The sequence below is a fragment of the Nerophis lumbriciformis genome, linkage group LG01 (assembly GCF_033978685.3).
Source record: "Nerophis lumbriciformis linkage group LG01, RoL_Nlum_v2.1, whole genome shotgun sequence".
NCBI classification, from domain to species: domain Eukaryota; kingdom Metazoa; phylum Chordata; class Actinopteri; order Syngnathiformes; family Syngnathidae; genus Nerophis; species Nerophis lumbriciformis.
Window position 1 is genome coordinate 32,418,044 of NC_084548.2, and position 21,561 is coordinate 32,439,604.

The 21,561-nt window shown below is 41.5% G+C and overlaps 1 protein-coding gene across 4 annotated transcripts; it reads left to right on the top strand.

Moving 5' to 3' along the window:
• Positions 1-689: 689 nt before the first annotated feature.
• LOC133618855 (calcium-responsive transactivator-like) lies at positions 690-21,539 on the top strand. 4 transcript variants are annotated; one of them, XM_061979645.1, is made up of 11 exons: positions 690-832; positions 1,228-1,304; positions 8,879-8,963; positions 10,495-10,609; positions 10,897-11,106; positions 14,753-14,899; positions 15,796-15,897; positions 16,894-16,986; positions 17,059-17,175; positions 17,247-17,374; positions 20,294-21,539. In XM_061979645.1, exons 1-11 carry the CDS (start codon positions 764-766, stop codon positions 20,318-20,320), a joined length of 1,170 nt encoding a protein of 389 aa, XP_061835629.1. In that variant the 5' UTR covers positions 690-763; the 3' UTR covers positions 20,321-21,539. The 4 variants fall into 4 exon arrangements, with proteins under 4 accessions (XP_061835629.1, XP_061835611.1, XP_061835600.1 ...); XM_061979627.1 differs by lacking the exon at positions 10,897-11,106 and having other exon boundaries at positions 19,900-21,539; XM_061979616.1 differs by lacking the exon at positions 10,897-11,106 and having other exon boundaries at positions 19,897-21,538.
• Positions 21,540-21,561: the final 22 nt, after the last annotated feature.

Consider the following 21,561-nt stretch of genomic DNA (forward strand, 5'->3'; position numbering starts at 1 on the left):
GTTTGGTGAATGCGCATATGAAACTGGTGGGGTTCGGTACCTCCAACAAGGTTAAGAACCACTGCCCTAGTGTGTGAATGTGAGTGTGAATGTTGTCTGTCTATCTGTGTTGGCCCTGCGATGAGGTGGCGACTTGTCCAGGGTGTACCCCGCCTTCCGCCCGAATGTAGCTGAGATAGGTTCCAGTACCCCCCGCGACTCCGGAAGGGACAAGCGGTAGTAAATGGATGGATGGATGGATGGATGGAAATTCAACATTCTGTAGTACCAATTTAAATTTGATTTCAATTTACAACAACAGGCAGAAACGTTTTCCAAGAACGTTAATAAATATAGATATATGTTTTGGTCAATGCTATTTGTGGTTTTCGTTCTTTTATGTGCTTTAAAAAGTCTACAGTGGTTATACGTTTGGAGGACTGAGTGGCTCCCTTCAATCAAAAGATAGAGAGAAGTGACAGGCTGCGGGCTGACTGGATCATACCAAGTGGCGAGAGAGGTGTCCTATTTCTCGTCGTCTTGCATTTTCCTTTTTCTGCATCTATTTCACATTACTCATACGCTTAATCCATCTAAAATTACTTTCTCTTGTATCGCATTGCAATATTTTAATGTTTTAAAGTTATATTTCCGAGTTGAGCGACGCCTGCATTGTTTAACATCCCCATGACTTGATAGCGGTCCAACTATACCCAAATAGAGGACTTCGATAAGACATTTTGGCATATAAAAGAGCGCATTTTACTATCCATGTTATGATAAAATGTCGATGGCGTTTTCTTCGGTGCGTCCCAGGAGTAAAGCAGAGTTGACGCAGCAAGCGATCCAGAAGGTGAGAAAATGATGTGAAATTGGTTTGTTGACAGTCTAGACGCGATGGGAGTGTTCGCTCAGTCACTGTGGAGAAAGTGACTGCTATTTTATATTCCAGCGTCAATGAATTGGTTACCAATGATCATTTTTGCTGTTGTTTGCCAGTTATTTACAAATGTGTTCAATGATTTAGTGTCTTATATTTTAAACATTTACAGACATACAAGCTCTAAGCTGTGCTTAAACACACTTTTACCTCCAAAACTTAACTGCAATGACATGTATTTTATTCTAATATTAAAGGCTCACACCCATTGATGTTTTAAACAAGAACAATTACATATTTTACTCCTAAGCATCAATGTTTTATTGAGGCCTGTGACTTTTTTTCACTAAAGTTCTGTCTCTCCAAAGATGCTGGATGAAAACCATCATTTGATACAATGTATCATGGATTACCAAAGTAAAGGCAAGGTGGCTGAATGCACACAGTTAGTATCACCTTTGTGCATTACTCATTTAAAGGGGAAGTGCACTTTTTGGGGATTTTGCCAATAATTCACACTTTTTATCAACCTGACTCTCGCCAGATCCTTGTAGTTCGCTGAGCTCCACACAAGGATCTTGGACTTCTCAATAGGAGATGTTTTTCAGAAGGCGGGACCTCGTAGAAAAAAATCATTGTATGTGATTGGATAAACCACTTCTCCGTTATCTTGAATGACGTGCTACTTCAACCACACACATCCAAATCAACCCGTGATGCTAATGAGAGCAACGCTAGGAAATCCAAAACAGAACAGCCGACATATTGGATAACGACAGAGCGAAAAGTTAATAAATGCCTTCAAACCCGTTCTCTGTTCATCTTTTAAATAATTAATATTCGATAGATTCGACAAAACAGTTGCAATAGCAGAATCAATGTCAGCATACGACTCCTCGCTGCGTGCCGCCAATGTTGTTTGAATCAAACAGCCGCTTCGGCGCTACGTCACATCTATGAAATCCCGCCCAGCGATCCTGATTGGTTCATTATTTTTTGCTATCCTGAAGGAGTTTGCATTGCCCTCGATCCCAGATCCTTGTGTGGAGCTCAGCGAACTACAAGGATCTGGCGAAAGTCAGGTTAACTTTTTATGAGCGAAAAGACATCTTTTTTTAATGCATTCTAACTCCTAAATAAACATAAATCAAAGTCTGTGGGAGGTCCTCTATTCCGCCCATAAAGCCCAATAAATAACCATCGAAAAACAGTCAAGAATACTCTATACACATGTCGTGACCTCAAGTATTAGCAATACTGTTATTATCAATACTGTTATTATAAGTGCTAACTAAAGCATTTATCGGCCGATAATATCGGCAGGCCGATATTATCGGCCGATAAATGCTTTAAAATGTAATATCGGAAATTGTCGGTATCGTTTTTTAAATTATCGGTATCGGTATCGTTTTTTTGCTCCTCTCTGAGCTGCCACCTTACCGTGGTAGAGGAGTTTGCGTGTCCCAATGATCCTAGGAGCTATGTTGTCCGGGGGTTTTTATGCCCCCTGGTAGGGTCTCCCAAGGCAAACTGGTCCTAGGTGAGGGATCAGACAAAGAGCAGCTCGAAGACCTCGATGAAGAACACAAACCAAGGACCCAGATTTCCCTCGCCCGGACGCGGGTCACCGGGGCCCCCCTCTGGAGCCAGGCCCGGAGGTGGGGCACGATGGCGAGCGCCTGGTGGCCGGGCCTGTCCCCATGGGGCCCGGCCGGGCACAGCCCGAAGAGGCAACGTGGGTCCCCCCTCCAATGGGCTCACCACCCATAGCAGGGGCCATAGAGGTCGGGTGCAGTGTGAGCTGGGCGGAAGCCGAGGGCAGGGCACTTGGCGGTCCGATCCTCGGCTACATAAGCTGGCTCTTGGGACGTGGAACGTCACTTCGCTGGGGGGGAAGGAGCCTGAGCTAGTGCGTGAGGTGGAGAAGTTCCGGCTAGATATAGTCGGACTCACTTCGACGCACAGCAAGGGCTCTGGAACCACTTCTCTTGAGAGGGGCTGGACTCTCTTCCACTCTGGCATTGCCGGCAGTGAGAGGCGACGGGCTGGGGTGGCAATTCTTGTTGCCCCTCGGCTCAAAGCCTGCACGTTGGAGTTCAACCCGGTGGACGAGAGGGTAGCTTCCCTCCGCCTTCGGGTGGGGGGACGGGTCCTGACTGTTGTTTGCGTTTACGCGCCAAACAGCAGCTCAGAGTACCCACCCTTTTTGGATTCACTCGAGGGAGTACTGGAGAGTGCTCCCCCGGGTGATTCCCTCGTTCTACTGGGGGACTTCAACGCTCATGTTGGCAGCGACAGTGAAACCTGGAGAGGTGTGATTGGGAAGAATGGCCGCCCGGATCTGAACCCGAGTGGTGTTCTGTTATTGGACTTTTGTGCTCGTCACGGATTGTCGATAACAAACACCATGTTCAAACATAAGGGTGTCCATATGTGCACTTGGCACCAGGACACCCTAAGCCGCAGTTCCATGATCGACTTTGTAGTTGTGTCATCGGATTTGCGGCCTCATGTTTTGGACACTCGGGTGAAGAGAGGGGCGGAGCTTTCTACCGATCACCACCTGGTGGTGAGTTGGCTGCGATGGTGGGGGAGGATGCCGGACAGACCTGGCAGGCCCAAACGCATTGTGAGGGTTTGCTGGGAACGCCTGGCAGAGTCTCCTGTCAGAGAGAGTTTCAATTCCCACCTCCGGAAGAACTTTGAACATGTCACGAGGGAGGTGCTGGACATTGAGTCCGAGTGGACAATGTTCCGTACCTCTATTGTCGAGGCGGCCGATTGGAGCTGTGGCCGCAAGGTGGTTGGTGCCTGTCGTGGCGGTAATCCTAGAACCCGTTGGTGGACGCCGGCGGTGAGGGATGCCGTCAGGCTGAAGAAGGAGTCCTATCAGGTTCTTTTGGCTCATGGGACTCCTGAGGCAGCAGACAGGTACCGACAGGCCAAGCGGTGTGCGGCTTCAGCGGTCGCGGAGGCAAAAACTCGGACATGGGAGGAGTTCGGGGAGGCCATGGAAAAAGACTTCCGGACGGCTTCGAAGCAATTCTGGACCACCATCCGCCGCCTCAGGAAGGGGAAGCAGTGCAGTGTCAACACCGTGTATGGTGGGGATGGTGCTCTGCTGACCTCGACTGCGGATGTTGTGGATCGGTGGAGGGAATACTTCGAAGACCTCCTCAATCCTACCAGCACGTCTTCCTATAAGGAAGCAGGGCCTGGGGAATCTGTGGTGGGCTCTCCTATTTCTGGGGCTGAGGTTGCCGAGGTAGTTAAAAAGCTCCTCGGTGGCAAGGCCCCGGGGGTGGATGAGATCCGCCCGGAGTTCCTTAAGGCTCTGGATGTTGTGGGGCTGTCTTGGTTGACAAGACTCTGCAACATCGCGTGGACATCGGGGGCGGTACCTCTGGATTGGCAGACCGGGGTGGTGGTTCCTCTCTTTAAGAAGGGGAACCGGAGGGTGTGTTCCAACTATCGTGGGATCACACTCCTCAGCCTTCCCGGTAAGGTCTATTCAGGTGTACTGGAGAGGAGGCTACGCCGGATAGTCGAACCTCGGATTCAGGAGGAACAGTGTGGTTTTCGTCCTGGTCGTGGAACTGTGGACCAGCTCTATACTCTCGGCAGGGTCCTTGAGGGTGCATGGGAGTTTGCCCAACCAGTCTACATGTGCTTTGTGGACTTGGAGAAGGCATTTGACCGTGTACCCCGGGAAGTCCTGTGGGGAGTGCTCAGAGAGTATGGGGTAACGGACTGTCTTATTGTGGCAGTTCGCTCCCTGTATAATCAGTGTCAGAGCTTGGTCCGCATTGCCGGCAGTAAGTCGGACACGTTTCCAGTGAGGGTTGGACTCCGCCAAGGCTGCCCTTTGTCACCGATTCTGTTCATAACCTTTATGGACAGAATTTCTAGGCGCAGTCAGGGCGTTGAGGGGATCTGGTTTGGTGGCTGCAGGATTAGGTCACTGCTATTTGCAGATGATGTGGTCCTGATGGCTTCCTCCGGCCAAGATCTTCAGCTCTCACTGGATCGGTTCGCAGCCGAGTGTGAAGCGACTGGGATGGGAATCAGCACCTCCAAGTCCGAGTCCATGGTTCTCTCCCGGAAAAGGGTGGAGTGCCATCTCCGGGTTGGGGAGGAGATCTTGCCCCAAGTGGAGGAGTTCAAGTACCTTGGAGTCTTGTTCACGAGTGGGGGAAGAATGGATCGTGAGATCGACAGGCGGATCGGTGCGGCGTCTTCAGTAATGCGGACGCTGTATCGATCCGTTGTGGTGAAGAAGGAGCTGAGACGGAAGGCAAAGCTCTCGATTTACCGGTCTATCTACGTTCCCATCCTCACCTATGGTCATGAGCTTTGGGTCATGACCGAAAGGACAAAATCACGGGTACAAGCGGCCGAAATGAGTTTCCTCCGCCGAGTGGCGGGGCTCTCCCTTAGAGATAGGGTGAGAAGCTCTGTCATTCGGGGGGAGCTCAAAGTAAAGCCGCTGCTCCTCCACATCGAGAGGAGCCAGATGAGGTGGTTCGGGCATCTGGTCAGGATGCCACCCGAACGCCTCCCTAGGAAGGTGTTTCGGGCACGTCCGACCGGTAGGAGGCCACGGGGAAGACCCAGGACACGCTGGGAAGACTATCTCTCCCGGCTGGCCTGGGAACGCCTCGGGATCCCCCGGGAGGAGCTGGACGAAGTGGCTGGGGAGAGGGAAGTCTGGGCTTCCCTGCTTAAGCTGCTGCCCCCGCGACCCGACCTCGGATAAGCGGAAGAAGATGGATGGATGGATGGATGGATGGTATCGTTTTTTGTTTGTTTGTTTGTTTGTTTTTTATTAAATCAACATTAAAAAAACAAGATACACTTACAATTAGTGCACCAACCCAAAAAACCTCCCTCCCTCATTCACACTTAAGGGTTGTTTATTTCTGTTATTAATATTCTGGTTCCTACATTATATATCAATATACAGTATATCAATACAGTCTGCAAGGGATACAGTCCGTAAGCACACATGATTGTGCGTGCTGCTGGTCCACTAATAGTACTAACCTTTAACAGTTAATTTTACTCATTTTCATTCATTACTAGTTTCTATGTAACTGTTTTTATATTGTTTTACTTTCTTTTTTATTCAAGAAAATGCTTTTAATTTCTTTATCTTATTTTATTGTATTAATTTTTAAAAAGGACCTCATCTTCACCATACCTGGTTGTCCAAATTAGGGATAATAATGTGTTAATTCCACGACTGTATATATCGGTATCAGTTGATATCGGTATCGGTTGATATCGGTATCGGTAATTAAAGAGTTGAACAATATCGGAATATCGGATATCAGCAAAAAGCCATTATCGGATATCCCCAGTGCTAACATTAGGACCTATTTCTAGCAGTGCATTGTTATAGAGAGGTAACTTTCTATGCTGCTGTTATGACATCATCAGCTGGTGAGCTGCTTCCTCGCCTCGGACCTTGTGAAAGTTAATTCTAGAATGAGGACATAATCTGAGAAATTGGTCAACTTTGACAGCAGATTTAGACTTGGAAATGCCGGGATTATGTGTCATTCTTATTCTAAACAGGAATATGTCAACATCTTAACCGTCAGCATCACCAGTGACAGCAGACATTGTACATTAAGTGATTGTTTATTATGTTTGTTGGCCCTCATGAAGTCTGCAGTGAGGAGTAATCAGTGATGTTGTCGAAGGAAAAAGCGAACCTAGTGATGCGTTTGTGTAATCAATGCGCCACCGTACATAGGCGCCGATATACATTTCTGCTAGTGGGTGCTTGGACGGGTGGTAAATCTGACGCTACTTTTCTGATGCTATGTCTACACTAAGCCAGATAACCCCTTAAACGAATAATTGCCGTGTTTCTTCTTCCGTCTGTACATATGCTTGTGGAAATCACACATGAATACCTTAAGAGGAAGCGATTGCAGCTATTTCAGATACAACACTTCTCAAACGGCAACAGAACATTCGAATGTCCAGGTCAGCTGTGATCCTACAAACGTGTACTTACCGAAAAACTTTGTCCATTTGTCAAAGAAGAGTCAACGAGAATGCGGGCTCCCGTGGATGTGATTAAAAAAGGTAGCGCGTTCTTTGTATTACCTGGCCGACGAGGGAAGACTACGGAAAACGGCGAATGCTTTTGGACTGGCAAAGCAGACTGTATCAGTTATTGTCAGCCATGTATGTCACGGACTCAACGCCTAGGTCCAGAGTAGAGATGTCCGATAATATCGGCCTGCCGATGTTATCAGCCTATAAATGCGTTAAAATGTAATATCGGAAATTATCGGTATCGGTTTTTTTATTATCGGTATCGTTTTTTTTTTTTTCTTTTTCTTTTTTTTTCTTTTTATTAAATCAACATAAACAACACAATATACACTTACAATTAGTGCACCAACCCTAAAAACCTTCCTCCCCATTTACACTCATTCACACAAAAGGGTTGTTTATTTCTGTTACCGTATTAATATTCTGGTTCCTACATTATATATCAATATATATCAATACAGTCTGCAAGGGATACAGTCCGTAAGCACATATGATTGTGCGTGCTGCTGGTCCACTAATAGTACTAACCTTTAGCAGTTAATTTTACTAATTTTCATTAATTACTAATTTCTATGTAACTGTTTTTATATTGTTTTACTTTCTTTTTTATTCAAGAAAATGTTTTTAATTTATTTATCTTATTTTATTTTATAATTTTTTTTTTTAAAAGTACCTTATCTTCACCATACCTGGTTGTCCAAATTAGGCATAATAATGTTTTAATTCCACGACTGTATATATCGGTTGATATCGGTATCGGTTGATATCGGTATCGGTAATTAAAGAGTTGGACAATATTGGAATATCGGATATCGGCAAAAAGCCATTATCGGACATCCCTAGTCCAGAGTATATAAAGTCACCAAAAAGTAATGGACAATGAAGGTGAAGGCAAAAGAGTGAGGAGTGTCCTGACCAGATATCTAGATCCCGAGATTGATTGTTGTAAAATGTTCTACATCACATTGTGTACTTTTACATGTCCAATAAAGATTTGATTAATTTATGATGGCTCAGGTGTGACTCACTACAATAGGGCCCCACAGCACACTGGATTACAGTTAATTGAAATACCACAACACTGGATATTGTTCAGATAAGTTAAATTTAAGAACTTGCACACAAAGCAACACTGGAGGTGACTATGACATGCGCATTTTCCGCGCATGCTTATTAGGTCGCGTTGCGCCGGCTGACGGAGGAGGTGAGGGGGTCTTAAACGACCATTTTGTGTGTGTAGACACGGATAAGGTTAGGTGGGATTTACCCTGGATAACCTTAGCCAATTTAGTGTAGAAGGGGCTTAAACATGTGCGGTTTTTGCTTGGTGGTGAGAAAGAATCGGCGCCTATGCCGCCGTATGCTTAAAATGAGCAAAATATATTAATGTTACATGTTATTATTAATGTGCCTGTTACTGCATTACACATATACTTACACCATGTACATAAAATGTTGATGGAAGTGTTTGGATATTTTTTGAAGTGCTTTATAGGCAGAATAGAGCGACTCCCATAGGCTCCATTGTAAGAAGACTTTTACTCGTGTTTATTTACTAGTAAGAATGCATAATTCACAATATTATGTCAGACCCACTCGACGTCCATTGTATCCGGTCTCCCCTAGAGGGGGGGGGGGGGGTCACCCACATATGCGGTCCTCTCCAAGATTTCTCATAGTCATTCACATCGACATTGGGGTTGTGAGTTTTTCCTTGCCCGTATGTGGGCTCTGTACCGCGGATGTCGTTGTGGCTTGTGCAGCCCTTTGAGACACTTGTGATTTAGGGCTATATAAATAAACATTGATTGATTGATTGATTGATAAAACATATGTGTGAATGTCTTACATAAGGATTGTGAATGATAGGCAAAATTCCAAAAAAGTGCAGTTCCCCTCTAAATCTTGTGAATGTCATGAAACTGACATATTTGTTTTGCATTTGGTTAGATATCAACAGATTTTGCACAGAAATCTGGTTTACCTGGCGACAATAGCAGATTCCAATCAGAATATGCAGTCCTTACTACCTGCTGTAAGTATGGTTGGGTTCTTCAAGACCTTGGCTTTTTGTGGCCCCAAACAAGATTTTGTTTGTGGCTCTGTTTGGGTCTTTAATATTACTTATTCATCACTATGATTAATATTTTTAGACTCGTGAAGGGCACCAAACTCACCTTAAAACCAAACATCACCGCCCCACATACACACCTAATATGCTTACATGCACTAAAAAGGCATATGATTAAATCTGGCTTTTTAAAATACATGTAAAAAACTAAAGGTTTTGCATACAGCTTGTAATGTCTCCAGGATTTTGTATGAAAAAACTTTATTAAGGTTTTTGACTTTCTACAAATGGGAGTAAAATATCTAGATTATGTTATTATAAACCAGTTCCCTCTTGCATGAATATGAGCCATCATTGTATCCTGTGTTCTGTGCACATGTCAGTTTTCCCAACGTAATAACCTAGAAGGGCCGAGTAGTTAGCACACAATTTTTACATCTTTAAGTCTTAGTTTCAACAATAATGTTTTTCATCAAGAATTCCAACAAGTGGTGTCATTAGGCTTTTTTCGGTGTGCTAAAGGCCTCCTAAAATATCCTTAAACTCTTTCATTATTTGGTGTTTTTTATTTTTTAAAAGGTTCTGTTTTGCTTTTTTGTTTAAAAAAATAAAATAGTGCTGACAAATGTAATATAAAGTAGCCAGAATGTGAGGTTTAATAATCATACAACCTATAATTAATCACTTAAATATGATTATACATATTGCAAGTTTTCCTTTACGTCATAGTGTAAAGTAGATATTGGCTGATTTGTGTAGGATTATAGTCAGTGGAAAATAATAATAATATAATCCATAACTATTATAATGATTATTATTATTGTTATTATTTTTGTTAGTACATCTACTGGGGGTGAAGCCTCCCCTGTCTTGCTGACAACTAGTAACGCCTCTGTTTCGAACTTTAATCAAGGTTCTTTAAACACACCATAAATATGTGCTATGAGATGCAAAAGTGAAACAAACTGAACTTTGTCCGATGCTGCTACAAATGGATGTATCATATTTTTACCTTTCTTCTATCATCTCATCCTGGTTCTCACATGTTGGCGCTGTGTGTGAATGCAAAAATGGCAGCTTTGATGACGTTATGACGTCTGTGTTGAGTTAAAAGTTAAGTGTCCCATGTGTTTTATATTCCTAATTCGATTCAATGTTATTATTGAACTTCGACAGCAAAATCAATTTCATCTGAACTTTTATGACATCATATTTTATAACTGGGAGATTTAAATGAAAGAAAAACAATCTTCAAATCTTTACAAAATGCCCACCCTGATCAACCCAGTGGTTGTGGCCCTAAACGGCCGCATAGATTGTTTATGTGACAGGCAGGCCTTGATCACACCCCTCACTTTCACTTTTGCCGTCACTATTTAGCTTTAAACACTTTTAATTGCCAAACATTGAAGTTTCAATGTATCAAACTGTTTACACTTCTCAATTTAGATGGAGAGAGTGAAAATAATATAATTTGTTTTCTTTCATTGTGCAGCCTCCCACTTCAAATATGTCCATGGGCCCTGCAGGAATGAGTGGGGGACATGCACACGGCAATCTTAATGACAACACAGGACAATCAGCAATGATGCAGGGTCAAATGAGCAATGGTGAGAGTATCAGCACATTTTTTTCTAGGCGCCCACAAAGCTTCATTTTCTTGAATGCACTCGTCTTATCCTGACTTTGCTGCATGTTGTTTTACCGATGATCATAATGTTTTTTTCTTTATGAATTTGTTGATTAATTGTTTTACACAAAAAAATGTTTTAACCACCAATCACATAGAATATTACCACAATGATACTTTATGGCTGTGCAAGTTTAAGATGAACTGAATGTGGCTCCCCGCTTAACCTGATGATGTATCACACTGACTATGAATGTGTGTCGTCAGGCCCAAGTCACGCCCCCATGCAGCTCAAGTCTGGTCATGTGCACCCGAATTTTCCTTCCGCTTTCCTCAATCTGCCTGTCAGCAACTACAGTAGTTTGGTCTTAGCCTCCAGCTACAACCTTGCTGTGCCCTCATCTCAGATTATTGCGCCTGGCTACGGCTCTTCCTCTTTTTTCTCCCGTAGCAATCTCAACATGCAGTCCAGCCAAGGTGAGCCAGGTATAGAGTTTCTCTATCGCCAGGAGGACACTAACTCAGAAAATAAACAGAATCAAAACACAAACGGCTACTTAAGATACCTTTTTTGCTCTTTTTAGCAGGAGTAGATTTTTTTTGGAGCGCAATGAAGTAATAAAACATAAATGTTCATGTAGATTATAACTTAAATATGCAGTCTGGTCTATGCAGGAGCCCTTTTGATGCTGCTCAAAGTTCTTATTTCTCTTATGAGCAAGAGAATTTCCATTTACGCCATTAAGCTATAAAATTTAGGGCATGATCTACTAAAGGTTTGCATGTATTAAAGGAGCCCTATCATGCAAAACCAACTTTTTGTACTTATTGGTTCCTGCTGTTGTGCATTTGGGATCTGCATAAGTCTCGAAAATTTGAAATCAATGCATGGAGGCATTGCGGAGATATTTATTAAAATAACATTGCCTTCCTATCTACTTCCTCCAAACGCTTCATTTGGAATGTGCATAATTGGTGGTGTCACTGTTTGGGAACAACGTTCCTGGATTATCCATGTATGGTATAAATCTACCCAAACTGCCTTGTAGATTCGACTCGAAGAACGAACAATCTTTTATTGGTTGTATTACCCAACACAGGACACTAGTCAAACCTCCAGTCTGATCTGAAGAAATAATTAGTGCCTGGCTAACATTCTTGTTTGCGGCAATGTCTTGTTTGCGGCAATGTGCCTTCGACTGTGAAGAAGTCGGTTCGAGTGTGTGCCAAAAAGAGTCCTGCTTCACCCACAAACTTTCACAAAAAAGAAAACTACTTTTAATGCCGTGTTGGGTGACTTCTATCCATCTATGGCAATGGAGACAATGAAATGGTAAGTAATAACAGTAAGTTAGAAATGTGTGACTGATATGTTAGCAATGTTAGCTTGATTTGTTGTGTAGCTATTTTAGCCTTTTACTGTAAGACCAGAAGTGCCAAGCCTAACGTTTTTGAGCGTGAAAGTCACGCAATATACGCTTCCTAACGCCACATGCATACTTGACATTTCTCTTGCTTATATTTCACCAATTACTACTCTGTATTTATTTTTGGTATGGCAATAAACTTTTTCCCTCTGCTGTGACTTGACAGAGCTAACCAATCCACCAGTCCCTTGAGCCAAAATCTAACCAACCACTGAAGCCTCCACACAATATAAACCAAGTAGAAGCACTGTAAGGCGGGTCTTGCCTGAGTTTGGGCGGCGAAAGCCGGTGGCTGTGCCTGTCATTTCTACGATCTGTGAGCTTATCTTCTTGGGTAAGGCATTATCTGATTTGTGACTGGATCGAGATGGAAGGGGATAGTCGCGGGACCACCATATTGCCAAGAAAATGAAAAAAAAGATTACGAATTTTGGATGGATAACACGAGATATGTGTAAAAAAAAAGATCAATTTGATGATAATACACCAATTTTTGGCTTACCACTGTGAATGTCATCCCAGACGAGAATATGCAATTTTTAAAGAATATACGTTTAAATCATTATCAGATAAAAACATTTTTTGAGGGAAATTTCAAAATATAAATGGATGCATCTAAAACTATAATAAGTAGACGTTTTGGGCGCGGCCACTGCTGCTGCCCACTTCTCCCCTCACCTCCCAGGGGGTGATCAAGGGTGATGGGTCAAATGCAGAGAATAATTTCGCCACACCTAGTGTGTGTGCGACAATCATTGGCACTTAACTGGTGAAGCTTTAACAGTTATTGTTTAAGAAAACATAGTTATGAATAAAAGTGTTAGCAACAAGTAATTATTTTGCCCACGCAGTGTGATCAATCAAGAATGAAATTGTTTTGTAGTCCCTGTTTTGCGTCTATCTTTAGTACGTGCAAACTGGCAGCTGTGCGGAAAAAGCTGTGAGAAAGGTGGTGATCGTGGTGCAGTTCTGTCCTACGTACAGTATGCTTGCCAACATATATGGAGTGTCAAAAATTAAGAATATTAGACATATCTATTCAGAAATATTTTATAATTTTATAGCTGCTGGATGTCTTAAAGGGATGATTAAAACAAATTAAATTGATGTCTTTTGGTGTCATCTGGTGTGTTTTTTTTAATGACAACATCTTTTTCATATAGGGGACATGATGAGCATATTTTCTACATGAAAACTTATTGCAATATAAAAAAATTTGTGTGTCTGAAACATTTCAGAGCACAGTTGCAGTTATTGCCAGCATCTTCTATTAGCGCACCTTCAGCGTGGTGAAAAGTGGGTTCTGTTGTACGTTTGTAGATGCACTGCTTCTAAAATGCCCTGAAAAAACGCGACCGCTAGGAGCATGAGAACATGATTTAAATGAGTGTTTCCATGGTGACAGCCACATAGTACATGCAAAAAAACTCATTTAAAGGGGTCATATTAGTGAGTGTGAATGTTGTCTGTCTATCTGTGTTGGCCCTGCGATGAGGTGGCGACTTGTCCAGGGTGTACCCCGCCTTCCGCCCGAATGCAGCTGAGATAGGCTCCAGCACCCCCCACGACCGCAAAAGGGACAATTGGTAGAAATTGGATGGATGGATATTATGATTGTTTTTTTTTTACGTTTAAAACACTTCCTTGTTGTCTACATAACATGCAATGGTGGTTCTTTGGTCAACATTTTGCATAGATTATGTTTTACAGACCATCTTTCTGACTGTCTATTCAGGATGCGTTTTGTTAGCTGTCTTGTTTACGTGCCGCCACCTCGACTGCGTCTTCTCCCCGTCAGCCATGTTGTAGTTTTTAGCGCTTCCATATGTAGTTTGCTGACAGATAACATTTAGAACTGTATGGTACTTTGTATTAGAAATGGCAACAGCGAAGCATGTATGTTTATTTATGAGCCTGTCTGCCCAAAACAAGAGTATAGAGAAAAAATTGCTTATTGACTACAATGGCGGACAATGGCAAAGCTCTTCGAGTAAAATTGACCATATATAGAGACATCGACTTACGTCACATATGGGAAAAACAGGCATATTCTAAACGGCTCGTTTGGAGGAACAATGAAGGAAGGGAAGAATGTATTATAAATATCTACCCCATGTCTCCATGGTTTGAATTCAAATATTTGGGACTTATGCAGATTCTAATTACACAAAACAGGTACCAATAGTTAAGAAAAGTGGGTTTTATGTAATAGAACCACTTTAAATAAGGTGGTCTGCGCCAGTTATCACACCTACACACACGTTTACAGTTTGCACACGCTGTTTATCGCGTGGTATTTGGATCTTAGTAGTCAGACCCTTGATGAATAAAACAAAGCACATTCAGTTCATCCGCAAATGACTTGCCTTCTCCATGCATCCTCTCTCTTGCTTTCTTCAGGCTTTGACTTTTCTTACTTCTGATCCTTTACCTTGAGATGCAGCCTTCCTCTCCGTGTGGTTTCTTTTTTTATTGTTTGTGCACTAATTTTCTTGGCTGTTTTTAGACCATTTCCCATTTTTTTCATTTAAAAAGACTTCTGACTGCTCCACATGAGCAAGTTTGGCTTTTTCCTACTTATCATTTGTTTGTCGATTGATTAACAAATTAACTGCTCTTCTGCTAATACATAGAAACAATTGAGTACTTCATGGGTATGTATGATTTCTTCACACCGAATTCAACTTCCCTCCTAGTCTCACTGCTACATCAACAAACTACAACGCCACGTTACTCCTCAGCCCAGCCTGGAAGCCAACAGTATCAGGGCATGATGGTTCAAGACAATCAAGGAAGCAGTATGTCCCAGAGGTCCATGGGATCTTACCGCTCTTCACAACAAGGTACTTTAGTTCTACTTGCACTTTGGATTTGTGACTTGAGTTTGAGCATTCAAACACAAAGCTAGATGGTTGAACAAATAGCTTCAAAAGTCTAATATAGTCATGATATGACTGGTCAGCATGCAACTTTAGGAATCGGACTGGTGACATATCACTTGTCACTTGAGGTTAATGTCTGCCTAATAATAGCTCCATGTTGTCCTGTTACATTGTCTGATGTGGGTAGAGGAGACAAGAGTCAGACTCGGTCTGTATAAAAAGGATGGAATACTGTTTCCAAGGCAACCAGCTATGATTGCATGACCTCATTTATGCTGGTACTTTAATGTCCTCAATGACAAGGTGAAGGGTTTCTAAAGTAAGAGTGCTTCATTAACTGTTTCCATGGCCATAGTGGGAATATTTTCTGCATACTTTAATGCAACGATTGTGGCTCATCTGAACGAGGTTGGTGAATAAAAGCAGGAAAAGGACACTTTGGAATTTGGAATTTCTGTGCACCATAACAGCAGTGATCAGATACACCCTAATAAACTATTACAACAAATCTTTATCTTGTGAGGTTCTGAAAGTTTAATTTACAATTTACTCCTCCCCTCAAAATATTTTTAATCACCATAACTGCTCAATATGAATACAGTAGTACCTCAACTTACAAGTTTGATTAGTTTTATGACATAGCTCTCAACTCAAACCACTTGGCAAAGCATAACCATTAGCCAGTCCTAAGTTCTAATCACAAAACGCTCTTTAGTTGAAGTACCACTGTATCGAATATTTTTTACACACATTACACATACTTCACTATACATTATTTGTAAACTCATAAAAGTCCTGGCACTACATTTAATTCCGACCATCTGCTTGAGCAATCATGGTGTTGCCTGTCTTCGCAGGATCTGCACAGCAGTACTTGGGACAGAACGAATTCTACGGAGAGCAGTATGGACACACTCAGAGCTCCAGCGAGCCCATAAACCAGCAGTATTACCCTAATGGTAATCTCTCACAGCCATAAACTTCATTCACACAGCTCTCAAATACACACAACATGACTTTTCTACTTGGTGCCATATTAAGCATCAGCATTGGCGACTCGTTATCTTTCTCCCCCAAGGTGGGAGAGGAAAACTGTGTCTGTGTCCATACTGTCCCTTTGGTTTGCCAAAATTTCAGATTCCAGACAAAGCTGGAGAGATGTTTTGAGGGCCCAGGGTGCTTTGGATGTGATAGGGGAACTCTAACTAAAGGCTGAAAAAAAAGGACGTGTTGTGAAAGATTGGTGCCAAGAAAGTGTCATTGAGGAAAAAATATACACATTTGTGCTCTACATTTAGTCATTCATATACTCCATTTACCAATTTAAAATATTGACCCTGTAAATTGTTTAAGATCATTGTAGTCGTAGTAATGCAACAGAACTACAATATGGCCACAATATTTTGTTTGTTTTCCTGACTCTAATTATAATGGATTAGATTTATATAGCACTTTTCTGTTAGATACTCAAAGCGCTCACAGAGAAGTTAGAACCCATCATTCATTCACTCCACATTCACACCTGATGGTGGTAAGCTACATTTGTAGCCACAGCTGCCCTGGGGTAGACTGACGGAAGTGTGGCTGCCAGTTTGAGTCGACAGCCTACGTCCCCTACCCACCACGCCCTGTAACTAACTGTAAGAGTTCTCAACAAACTTATTGGCGTTTGATCACATGGCTATAATTAATAATCCTACTGGTAGGATCTCCTAAACACCTGACACAAACTGTCACAAAAAGTCTCCAAACTAAAACTTGTCAGTTAAAAAATTTAATAAGTTGATTCATTGGTAGTTTGATTTGGCTGTATTGGCAATGTTAAATTATTACCGCTACTCCAGAGCACAAATTAGTATTTGATTCTCTTAGAGACACATTCTACTAGCTTTGGCATAAACAGGCCTTACAATTTCAGATTCGTTTTTGCATATTTTGAATGTCGTACTTGGCAGGTCATGGTGAATACTCGTATCAGCAGCCATCATACAGTGAGCAGAGCTACGAGAGATCCTTGGATGAGTCTTCACAGCACTACTACGAAGGAGGTAGCATACATGTGTGCGTTCAACTGACAGTATGAATAATTCACATGGGAGTTTTTATCTTTGATCGCACAGGAAACCCGCAGTTCAGTCAGCAGCAGTCTAAATATCAGCAGGCTTCTGCTCAGCAGCCTTTCAGCCAGCAGCAGTACTCTTCTCAGCAAGGCTATAGTGGGCAGCCACAGGGATACGGTTTGGAGCACCACGTTTTGTGTGCTAAATGCAAATGAATGAATGAAGTGATTGAACGTTATACACTGTAGGACCTGGCCAGGGTGGATCCTCAGAGTATTCTCAATATCAACAATGTCAAAGCCAACAGTACGGGTCTTACCGCTCTTCCCAAGGAGGACTAGGATCACAGGCGCAGAGGCCCTTTAACTATGAACAGGTAAATGATTGACACATGTATAATTCCTTTATATTTGTTTCTATACCATGAGGGACAACATTTTAAGTCAAATTCATTTTTGCTTGAATTAACAAAACGTGTACAAGTGGACAAACTGTTAATGTACCTCAAATATTTATCCTTTAGCTCAGGGGTGTCAAACTCAAATACAGAGTGGGACAAAATTGTGTGACATGCAAAATCGAGTTTTAAATAATAATAATAATAATACTAATTAAAAAATATCAATGGCATATCAAATACAATTTAAATAAAAATGGAATGCCTCTTTTCTATTTGCAGCCTTCTGAGGTAAATATGAACATTAACTTTTTCCACAGGCTAATAAATTTGAAAATAAAATAACAATGAATAAACCAACCATTCACAATGATCTAATCTGATATGCCCAAGCCAGATACCTGGCATCTTTTCTTGGATGCTAGTTCATTAATGTCGGGGCTCAGGCTTTGAGCTGAGGCAACCTTCATTATCGAACAAAGGTGTTCATCAGTCATTATATCTCATAGTCCACCCGGACCACAGTCTTGGGGGCGTGCCTTAAATGCCTTTAACGTCCTCTACGAGCTGTTGTCACGTCCGCTTTTCATCCATTCTAACAACGTGCCAGGCCAGTCACAAGATATGTGCGGCTACTGTACGCACACACACGTGAATGCAACGCATACTTAATCAACAGCGATACATGTTACACTGAGGGTGGCCGTATAAACAACTTTAAGACTGTTAGAAATATACACCACACTGTGAATCCACACCAAACAAGAATGACAAACACATTTCGGGAGAACATCCGCACCGTAGCACCACATAAACACAACAGAACAGAACAAAACAACAAAACAAATACCCAGAACCCTTTGCAGCACTAACTCTTCCGGGACGCTACAAAATACACCCCCCGCAACCACCAAACCCTGAATCAATCTCTGCCGTGCTAGTCGTGTGTATGTGTTGCCATGGTGATGTAGTGTGTGTATGCACGCAACAGGGATGTAGCTTTGTTTCACTTGTTATTATTACCACCCTGATGTTATTTGTGATATTAGGAGTTCTGTTTAGTACAAATGCCTGTGAAGCTGTGACAAGTCAGAGGGGCTACACAGCGGTTTGTTAGTGTTTGTGTGTGTGTGTGTGTGTGTGTGTGTGTGTGTGTGTGTGTGTGTGTGTGTGTGTGTGTGTGTGTGTGTGTGTGTGTGTGTGTGTGTGTGTGTGTGTGCGCGTGCGTGACAGTGGGTTTGTTTTTGTGTGCTTGTGCTTGTAAGGGGGAGAGTGACAGTTTGATGTAAAAAAAAATCAATGAAATCAGTTGATAGATGCTACATTATATATTCATTTTCTATTAAATAATCACATAGTTCAATGATCACAGTCACGATTAAAATCATTGTATGATTGAACATCCATTAGTACCAGAATGTTCAAATACAGCTAATGCGCGTGGTCCCTTTACACTGTGGTTGCACTCACAGACAACAATGTGCATTTTGATCATGATCCTTTTATCCTTATTTCAATAGATGTTTCCAGGTGTCTCAATTGAAGCGACCAGAATAGATGTGATAGTTTTATTGAAAAGTGTGCATCTTGGATGAAGGCGTGCAGTGACAGACTTTAATGGAGGTCTATGATGCAAAACCAACTTTCCTTACTGAAGAGCTTTGTGCGAGTCCCACGCTGTAGTCTATAAGCTCCTTCTTATTCTTTATACTCTTGTGGGGCAGCCTAGCTCATACATGCACATGCATCCTCTGCTGTTGCCATTTCTAAAACAAAGTAGCGTATAGTTCTAACTTATATCTGTCAGTAGACACGATATGGAAGTGCAAAAAACTAAAACATGGATGACGGGGAGAAAATGCAGTCAAAGTGGAGGCACTAAAATAAGACAGCTCACAAAACAGCGCATCCTGAAGAGACGGTCGGAAAGTGGTTTTAAGATGGTCTGTAAAACATAATGTATGCAAAATTTTGACCAAAGAACCACCATTAAATGTTATGTAGACCACAAGGAAGTGTTTTTAAATGTAGAAAAAAAATCATAATATGGCCCAATAAAGGGGGACTTATGATGATTTTTTTTACATTTAAAAACCCTTCCTTGTGGTGTATGAAAACTATTTTGGACAAGCTTTGTGTCACTTTTGTAACCTGTTTTTTAAGTCTGTCTGCAAGCTGGCCGTTTGAGGAGGAATTTCCAGATTGCTATTGAAACCACACCCCACCCTCTTCAAAATTAAATCAAACTGATCTTTTAAAAAATGTACGCTTTTTAAATATTTATCTTAAAGTCGTCACCACTTTTTTTTTTAAGACATAGTTGATAATAAACTTCAAAAACCTTATATAGATTCGCCGGTCATATCATTAGGTATATCTGCACTCGCTGCATAAGAAAGCTGCTTTTGGCAGAATTGACATTACTACATGTTGCATGTTGTGCATGACAAGATTATGAAATACTTTATCCTACCTTTTTTGTGTTTCCTCATTGCCCAAAGCAGAGGGGAGGAGCTCCTCTCCCTCTGGATGAGAGCTAGACTTGATGTCCAAATCAGTACATCCAGCTCGCCTTGACGTCATCTTGTAGCAACTGCCAAACCCTGCGAAAAAGAGGCATCCAAAACCGTGTGCAAGATAATGCCTATATTGCATGAACTTTCTGATTTAATGCTTCGACATTGTTTAACACAAGTACCGGTATTCAATTTTGTAACAACATGCATCAGTCAGAAAATACTAATTTAATCGTAGGTCTCATTTAAGTACATGGGAGAATAGGGCCCATCAAGTATAACCACATACTGTAGCATTCAATACAGACTGGATGACCATGTTGACTCAGAGTAAGTGGGACAGTATCTAAACTCATCTTCGTTGAAATTTTTCATATTACAGGGTCAGTACGGAAGTTATCAACAATAAGGTACACTTTGGTTTCCTGATCGATGGATGGAAGTAAGAAGGCAGCTCCAGTCGGAGTTTGGTTGAAAAGTGACATCTGATACATTTCATTAAAAACGTTTAATTATTTTTCATAATTTTATTTTGTGTTGTTGTTTTATGTACTGTATGTGACAAAAAACAGTACTGTTTTCTCCCAACAGGTTTTCTGTGCTAATCGGTTCTAGCAACTAGTGGAACCTTTCTATTTGGGTTTCTTAAAATAAATGTGTTTTTGTTTTACTGTTTATCCATCCGGGACGATGCAGTGCACATTATTGCATATATTTAACACAGGCAATGCCATAATATCATGTGTACAAGTGTTGTATATAAGGTTTGTAGCCAATCGACTAATTAGCATGTTTTCAGGTCACTTTGTGTTTTTTATTTCGTTTAGCAAATCATTCCAAAACTTAGGCCATATCCTTAAAAAATGACTGGCCAAATTTAAATAATTTAGTAAACAGAATTTAATTTATTAGACACTATAAGCAATTTGTTTCATTGTTGCTTTTTCTGCTCTGTAATTGCCTTTGTACTTGCCTTTACCTTTTACCACTGCATTTATTGTGTTTCTTTAGGAATAATTTTTATTTTCTTCTAAAGAGTCTTTAAAAAAAAGGGACGTCAGCAGTAAAATGTATTTCTCACTGATAAAACTGATTGAAAAAGCAAGCTTTGTGTTTACTTTGTTGGATACATTATTGTTTAACATCACAAAAAGGTAAATTCGGGTTCTATTGACTATCAAGTGTTCTCAAGGTCCTAAAACCTGACTGAGGTTTGTATGTGTTTGTCAAACTCTGATATGGTTATGTGTTGTCACTATCCAATTGTCATGGGCCACAACATTAGGTACACTTGCAGACTGCAGGTGTTTCTAATTCACAACTCCTCCAACACGAACATTATTGTTTTTGCACTTTTTGGCTTCTTATTAAATAACTTTTGTAACCTATTTTCATGGGCTTTCCTCTTTGTGATGTTAAGTTCCTGTTATGCGCTGTTATACAGTATATGCCTTGAGCTCTTATTTTGAAGGCGGTAAGTGCGGAAGTGATGACACGGAGTGGAGCAGAGGTTTTTGAAAGAAGGTAAATAAAGTGGTCCTCGTGTAAACTGGAGCCTCCGTGTTTGTTATTTTGTAGTTTCATACAGTATAGGCGACATTTATAAACCCTCGGTTACACTTTTTTAAATAGATTCAATCTTGCACGTGG

Excerpts from the sequence above, each read along its gene's own strand:
- LOC133618855 (XM_061979645.1), top strand. The coding sequence starts at position 764 with ATGTCGATGGCGTTTTCTTCGGTGCGTCCCAGGAGTAAAGCAGAGTTG. Across the intron at positions 14,900-15,795 it reads TTACCGCTCTTCACAACAAG|GATCTGCACAGCAGTACTTG; the intron begins GTACTTTAGTTC and ends CTGTCTTCGCAG. Across the intron at positions 17,176-17,246 it reads TGGGCAGCCACAGGGATACG|GACCTGGCCAGGGTGGATCC; the intron begins GTTTGGAGCACC and ends TATACACTGTAG.